General features: G+C 38.7%; 1 protein-coding gene across 1 annotated transcript in view; it reads left to right on the forward strand.

Moving 5' to 3' along the window:
• The first annotated feature begins 3,695 nt into the window (after nt 1-3,695).
• The window catches only part of LOC103156282 (zinc finger protein 853-like), a 32,253-nt gene continuing 27,331 nt past the window's right edge, over nt 3,696-8,617 (forward strand). The window contains exon 1 of the mRNA XM_016664179.1: nt 3,696-3,896. Coding sequence (XP_016519665.1) covers nt 3,701-3,896 — 196 coding nt within the window. The 5' untranslated portion in view covers nt 3,696-3,700. The remainder of the gene's footprint in view (nt 3,897-8,617) is intronic.

Below are 8,617 nucleotides of genomic sequence, written 5' to 3' on the forward strand. Positions count from 1 at the left end.
GGAACTACCGTAATCAGTTCTGTTAAATCTAAACTTGGGAACTTTTTCTTTTTCAACGTAATAAATGTGATATTCAGTTAACTTGTTATGACTCAAATTTTGGGTGGAAAACCTGAAGCAGCAGAGATATCTGCGGCTTATATGTGCATGTTTACTAGTTAAAAAAAAAACAAACTTTGGGGTTGTGGTTTATAGGCCAGTGCGGCTCATAGTTCGGAAAATACGGACTATTATCCTTACTGGATTTTTTCTGTGAAGAACCCAGAGAATGTTATTTGATTGTGCTTTCTGGAAAACAATATATTTTTTACATTTAGGCACTCCTGCAAACGTCACTTTTTCTGTTACAAACTGACTCCGGCCCCCCACCAGAGAAAGGAAAAGTTATGTGGCCCTCACAGGAAAAAGTATGGGGACCCCTGGTTTAATCCAATAGAAAACAACACATAAAATGACAACAGAAAACTGCAGAACAGAGTCATACATTACTTTACCTGAGACAAATAGAGAAAAAAAAAGGTAAAGACAAGTCTTTGGAGAGTGCTGATGCAAAAAATCAAAATAAGGCAGCAATCTGATTTGTTACTCGTGTGTACAAACTTTTTATAGCAAAGGCGTGTTTCTCCTCTTTAATATATTTAACTAAGCTGTACCTCTGCTTGACCAACTGGAAGCTATCTTGGACCCTCTTTAAAGTTGGAACCTCCTTACCATTCTGCTTCCACGATCAAAGACCACTTTGTCACCTCTGTTTAACAAAAGGAGAGGAGAGCTTGTGCTGAACTCCTGCGGTTTTAAGGCCATCTGGGCAAAGAGAAACAGAGAAAGGTATTTCACAGATAGCTGTGAAATCTGGAATCTCTCCCGCTTTTCTCCCTACTCAGATACCTCAGGAACAAACTTAAATTCTGTAATTAGTTCCAGCAAAGGTTATCTCCACAAACCTGATTTTTTTCTTCTGCATTCAGAACCTCAAAAGAATGAGTCCTGGCATAAACCAAAAGTAATACATAAAATCAACAGAACAGAATGGGATAAAAATTCCTTTTTCTGACCTATCAAATATAATATTCAATCCCGAGTATAAAAATTAACATAATCATTTTCCAAAACCCTTTCATCATAAACCTGAGCAATTTTCTAATACTAAACAAAATATTTTTATTCACACACTTTTCCATTTGATTCCAATATAGTAGCAAATAATAAAATTTCAAAATACATTCATCACTGACTACATTAGTAATTCTAAAACTACAGTTAAACTATTTTCAGTCAGAGCATGCTATTAATAACTAAGAAAAATGTCTAACAAAATAAATGTTAGTGGTTTTAAACATTCTATGTTGTATTCAGTTTTACACCGTCCCAGATGTTAGTTTTGGAAGACTTTTGATCTTCCGTGAACCGAGCAAACTTCTCTCTCCCACGCTCATCCAAATGATACTGCCTTCCTGCAGATGCTAATTTTATGGGCTCCTCTCCTCTCTGATAACACAACAGGAGCCTCAGTGAGAGTTCCCTTTTGATCTCTATTTTCCTTCCTGTAAGTTGAATACTTACCCAGCAATAGTTTTAGTTTTAAATCATTAACACAAACCTGTTCTAAATTAATAAATTTGTTCAAAAAAGATTAAACTGTATTAAACACTAAAAATAATCATTTTTTCTCAACATTATTCCTGTTATTTCATCATGGATCTCTGGACAGGCTGAAGTTGATTTAAATTTACTGAAAAAAGGAGACAATTAAAAAATAAAGAAGTGGAGAGTTATATAGAAAGAGAATATTATGAGAAATAAAAGAATAACAGATAAATTGAATTACCATTGGCAATTTGAATGGCTTTAGAATGGATTGAGGAAGTGGAAAAAAGAGAGGTTATAATTTGTTCAGATTCAGGTAGGGCATTAATTAGTATTCAAGAAGTAAACTCAGAATCAAGGGAAAATATTATACTGGATATAATTCACTCAATATTCAGGATAAAAAATCATGGTTCTCAAGTTAAACTAGTTTGGATTCCTGCCCACATTGGTGTGGTAGGAAATGAGTTGGCTGATAGTTTTGCTAAGAGTGCTTCAAAAAAGAATATTGTTGATTTAAATATTAAAATAAGTAAAAATGAAATTAAAAAATATTATAAAAGAGTATATGAAGAAGAAATAGCAAGAGCAGTGGGATAGAGGAGACAAGGCGAGGTTTTACTATAGTATCCAAAAACGTTGGGGAATTGCTGGGTTTCAGATGACGTAGCACCTACGTCACCCAATGCAGATGAAGAGGTTCGGAAATAAATTCCGCCCTTTTATTTCTGTTGAACTAGCATCAAAATGTCTACAGTCTGAGTCCTTTACTGCTGCTCCAACCGTTCAAATAGAGAAAAATATAAACGTTATTTTTGTGTTTCAAAGGTAGTTGGTCGCATGGGAGTTAATTTTAAAAAACGTAGTGAAAAAAGAGGAGAAAAGTGGATCCACTCAGAGTGCTAATGTTGTTAGCAGCTAGCTAAGTGCCGAGCCACGAACAGAAAATGTTTATTCAGTGGAACTTTCATGCTAAAAAATAAATAAAAAGCCAAATAAATTAATTATACCTTGACCTATCCAGCCATACAGTCACCGTGAGCTGTGACTATTCACCCACATGCTTCGTGTCTGGCCACGAACAGAATACCGGGGTTTCTGTAGATCGGTACGAATCGTTGACTTACATTGGACCTGAATCCAGCGTCCTACAGCGATTCCACATTAACGTACAACTCCAGCATGAATTTGGGTTTACAGAAGCTAAATAAATTATTTACCAGGAGACTTAAGCTCATAAAATAACATGAGTTAGCTCGTTGTTAGCATAGCATCGTTATCACAGATTTATCACTTAAAATAGCACAACTCACTACTCACCCAGCAGAAACATTTAATGCTGCTTTTGATCCTAAATGCTTGACCCAACTTGAATGATTGACATTTTGACAGCTTTCTTCTAGCTCATGTATAATCTGAGGTCTGCAGGTCCAGTTAATGACGTGGATCGCCTTGACGCGGGTAAATCCTCAAGATTATAAGAGAAGTCTTTTTTCTTTTTTTTTACCGAGGTAATACGGATCATATCCTAAATATACTAACATTTGTTCGAGATACCGCCTGTTCCAGCCTATTTAGGACATCAGCTCTAGAAGTCCCCTTCTGGACCTCCATCTGAATTTCGCGCATCATCTGGGTCACGTGACTGAAACCCAGCAATTAAGAAAATGTAATAGAAATAAAAAGGAAGATATTAGCCTATATCTAGAATAAGATTTGGACATACAGGATTATATAGTACTCTTAAAATAATTAATAAACATAATACATGTTGCTCTAATTACTGTGGAAAATTAGAAACAGTACAACATATTTTCTTAGAATGTAATAAATATGTTCGGGAAAGAGAGGTGTTACTTAGAGATTTAAGTAGAAATAAAAATAAGTTAGATATTAGACAATTGTTTCACAGAGATCATCAGGGGATGTAGGTTTTAGCAGTATTTTTAATTTCCTAAGAACAGGTGTTATGGGGAGATTTTAATAGTTAAACGTGTGATCCATACTCCAATCTGGAAGGTGGCGGTAATGCACCTATAAGTTGCTTGCCAACGGCCATGAAAAGGAAAAAGAAGAAGAAAACGAGAAGGGAGGAAGAGGAAGATGATGGCGCATGGTTTGTTCTGTTAAATGTTCGAGTGTTTCTGTAAAAAACATGTCTTCAGTCCAGCTTAAACGTGTAGTTAATCCTGCTGACGAAACTTTCACAGAGTTTAAAGGAATCATCGTCAAGTCGGAGGAAGAGATGGATGATCAGCGCAGACTGCTGGATTTCTCCCGGACTCCCCGGATTATTTTACACCGAATAGGTAGGAAACACCAGCGTTTGGATGAAGGTTAATGTCTAAGTATCTGAATCTTTCTGTACGGATTATTTTAGTAACGGTTCCCTTCCCGTATAAATGAAGACAGACATGACAATTATGCTGTAAAAATAGCTCATTTATGTAAAGAGAAAATGGAGCCAGTGACTTCAGCTCTTATGTTATGGCTCTCCTACATTAATAGGAGAATTGCATTACAAAACGGTAAAAATACAGTTGAATAGAGTTTCACCTTCCAGCACAACGATCCTAAACATAAAGCGATGGTTTTAAAGAAAGCAAACCAAAGCTCGCCGTAGCTTTTTATGCTCTAGACCAGTGGTTCCCAAACTTTTTCTCCTGCCCCCCCAGCGGTCTCCAAACATTTTCTGGGCCCCCCCTATCATTACAAATAGCTCTCTGGTTGAGAGCTTCCCTTCCCCCCCTCACACATATTGTGTGTGAGGGGGGGAAGGGAAGAGGATTCTTAGAGACTCCTTGTCTCTAAGAATCTTTTGGGGGCAAAATGAATGTAGTAGCTGGACACAGAACCCAACACCGGTAGCCTACAGGCTACTTGTTAAGCTTAAGGTTCTGTATTGATATTAGCTAGTCATCTTTTAGCTAACATTACCTGCATCCAACAGCTTTACTCAACTCAGTCGGTTAGTTTGGAGGGAAAACTGTGAAAAGTTCTTGGCGTTTTGCTGGTTTGCTGCCGTGATTCTAACACAAACCTACGTAGCTCCGCACAGCAGCAGCAGGTCTCCTTCACAGGTGGAAACCCAGCGCGAGCGTCGTAGCGCTCATGTTGCGTTTAAAGGCGGCTCGGAAAAACAGGTTACAACATGTTAACGGATTAAACAGTTTTAACTGCTGATAAAAGTGACGGAGGACACAGATACACACACATCAAATTGACATAGGAATAACAGAGAGCTGGCCATTCTAAGGTAAAAACCGAACGCATACAGCATTCATATATATATATATTTTTTTTTCATCCAGACAGCATCCCGCGCCCCCCCTGCAATGGCACGGTGCCCCCCATAGGGGGCGCGCCCCACAGTTTGGGAACCTCTGCTCTAGACTAGCGGGTGGGGGGTACCGCCCCCCAGGGGGCGTTCAGAGGACAGCAGGGGGCGCTGGGGGACATTTTTACAAAAGGGGGGCGCTGGGATGCCGAAGGTAAGCTTTACACCTTAAATACACAACAATGCCAGTTTAGACTTTGAGCAACTTGGTAAAACTGTATTGTGTAACATTAAAACATGCTTGGCTGCAACTGTATCGATGGCAGCTCTCCTTCTATTCAGTGTTTGTAGCTTCTTGGCGCAGCTCCGTTCTGCTGCTACTGGTAGCTAAAATCACCTCACTGTGTATCCCTCTGAAAAATGAACCCATTTAAATAAAGAAATCCCTCCATGGTGACACCACGATAGAGAGCGTTCATTTTATAGTATTAACAGCGGTGCTGTAAGTGGTCCGGTATGAAACGGATGTGATAGAACAACAGTACCACAGCACTTTTAAATTTCAATAATCAGAATACCGAAATTGTTTCCGTTTCTTTAAAAGGTTTATGTCAGTCTGCCTTTTCCCCATCGATACGCTTCCGGACCGCTGCGCAACTTAGGGGGTTAAAAAAAAAAAGACGCGCACATTGCGCAAAACTCTGAAACAGGAGAAGCGGGACATAAAACGGAACGACGAACTAGATGTGAATTATGACATAAAAACAGAGAATCCGACGCTGAACAGTGAAAAAATCAACACATGACGATTAGGCGGCGCAGCAGGTGATGAGTGAAGATTACTGATTGTCAATAAACGATAAAATAAATCTAGCAACAGGAAAGAAACTAAAGTGGACATAGCAATAAACCAAGAGAGGATAATACTCATCAAAGGAAACTAAATGGAAATGAATGAAGAACAAAATGCAAGAATAAACTAAGAAACTAAAGTAAATACAGAGGAATAAACTGGTATGGCAAGACCTTTTGTGCAATAATTAATACAGAGACTTTATGGCAAGAATAAACAGACACTATTTCCATCCATCCATCCATCCATTTTCCTTCACCCTTGTCCCTCAGTGGGGTTGGGAGGGGTGCTGGTGCCCATCTCCAGCTCACGTTCCGGGCCAGAGGCGGGGTACACCCTGGACAGGTCGCCAGCCTGTCGCAGGGCAACACAGAGACACACAGGACAAACAACCATGCACACACACACTCACACCTAGGGGCAATTTGGAAAGGCCAATTAACCAGACAGTCATGCTTTTGGACTGTGGGAGGAAACCGGAGAAAACCCACGCATGCACAGGGAGAACATGCAAACTCCATGCAGAAAGACCGGGGCCGGGAATCGAACCCAGAACCTTCTTGCTGCAAGGAGACAGCTCACTATTTCCAGATAAAAGGTAAAATAATATTGTGGAAATGTCACAATGTCAGTACTAGATATGAAATCATATCTAGTACTTAGAATAAATATATCTTACAGACCATAACGGTAAATAACTTATCACATGTTTTTATTTAGATGATATATTTCTTCAATATTATTTTTCATGTCAGTGTTAATGTCATAGGGCTGATGACTCCATGACACTTTCAATTTGACTCATTAGGATTTGATTAAGAACCAGATTTGTTCTTTGTAATTTCTGTCCAGTAAAACTATTAATCTATAAATCAATAGAGAGGTCTATATAAAGATATAATCAATGTATCTGTCTCATATTTGTACGGCATTAAAAGGACCTGGAATTTTTGTTTTTCTACTGAAAGCTCTGGTTTGCACAATAAATGCCATGTGGGTGAAGTTTTATGGATGATACTCTGATGTCCCATTCTCCTGAAGGCAGCAGAGCTGCACCACCAGAAGAGAAGAAGAGCTGTGATTAATGTAGTTGCAGTTCTATCCATGTTTTAATGTTGCAGAGCTCAGTCGTTTTGCAAATAGTTCAAAGTTTAAACTGGCATGTTGAACATCTTTTATCTGATCATTTTGTGCAAGATTTAACAACTAGAAAATGGCACAAAATAAGAATATTTTTTCCACTCCGATTGGCTGCTGTTAGGCCTACTGAATTTAACTTGAATGTTCATTACATTTTTTGTAAACACCTGTGAAAATAATTTCTATTCCCATGGCTTTTTTGTTCTCTGGGAATTAATTTTGATGATAAATACAGAAACAAGCATAAAAATCAAAAAATCTACAATAGGGATAGTAATATTAATGATAAAATAACGGTCAGTGCAAAGTAGCCTGCAAATTCTTTGGTGGGGGGCGGTGAGGGACCTGGATAAAGGCTAGGGGGGCGCTGGCCCAAAAAAGGTTGAGAAACACAACTCTAGACCATAACATAATATTAGAATAGAGGCCTCATGGACCGCTCTCACCTATTGTCGCTGACGAGATTTAGGGCGGTGTTCTGTCAGATCAGCATACGTTGTCAGATAGTCATACGCTTAAGTCAGACATGTATTACCATATGATTTTATTTAACCAGCAACATAGAATCATGACGTAGATCATCATACACTTTATTAACAGCTGTATGGCATCCTGACTTAGCGGTTAAGTAGGTTAATGAGTTTTACACAGGCTGTTGTAGCTGACTCCAGCTGCAGCTAGACCCTTTGAAACCACGACAACGCATGTATATTTATCTAGTTATGATATTATAAACAATTTAATCACTTATTTTCGTCATAACTTGTTATGTATGCTGAACTGACAACTCTACTGACCGTCTGACTTCTTAATGCGCATGCGTGGGCATGCGTACTCACTGCATGTATGCTATACTGACAGCATACGTACGGCTATCTGACAGAACAGCAGCCATGTTGGAGCAGTCCACCGCTCCACTCAGCCTTATATGTTCGGCAGGCGTAATGAAGTATCGGCGCATTTAATCGATCATAACGCACTTTTTGGTTACTGGAAACCTTATTCCAACAGCTATTACAGCTAAATTTATAAACAATTGTATTTTTTAAGTATTTTTTAAAGTGCACTGATACATAGTTCAGCATATTTAAATATGCTTAGTGAGGACAACAATACAATAGAAATAGAGTATTATGATATTGATATTTATTATACAAATAAATTATTTAGCAATGTCAATATATACTTTTATAAATATACAAACAAATAAATGATTAATATTGAATAATATATTAATATATAATATCCATTATATTATATGTATATGTCTGTCCATCCATCCATTTTCTTTACACCCTTGTCCCTTAGTGGGGTCGGGAGAGTTGCTGGTGCCTCTCCAGCTAAGGTTCCGGGCAAGACGTGGGGTACACCCTGGACAGATCGCCTGTCTGTATGCATGGAAACAGGAGGGGGTGAGGTGGGAAGGAGCGTTATGTTTACATATCTTCCAGGAGATTGGAAATATGCAGCATTCACAAGGCAACACGGGAAAAGCCAATTTGGATACAGAAAGTCTTCGGTCGGGTAGATTATAAATTTCAATCTCCCCTAAAGTCTCTCCGCTACATCTCAGTTCCCATTTATCCAGATTAGTTTAATCGTTCTACTGAGCTGAAACTAGCAACTTCTCCAAGATCGATTCCATCCTGTTAGAGTTTTTCAGTCCTCAGCTGGGCTGCGAGTCTCAGCAAGACTCGCATCCAACTTGTGTCTCTGTCCACATCAACAGTTTGACTGTTCGCTAGTTCAGCCAAGTCCGT

The sequence above is a fragment of the Poecilia formosa genome, unplaced genomic scaffold, assembly GCF_000485575.1.
Source record: "Poecilia formosa unplaced genomic scaffold, Poecilia_formosa-5.1.2 Scaffold472, whole genome shotgun sequence".
Classification (NCBI taxonomy): Eukaryota; Metazoa; Chordata; class Actinopteri; order Cyprinodontiformes; family Poeciliidae; genus Poecilia; species Poecilia formosa.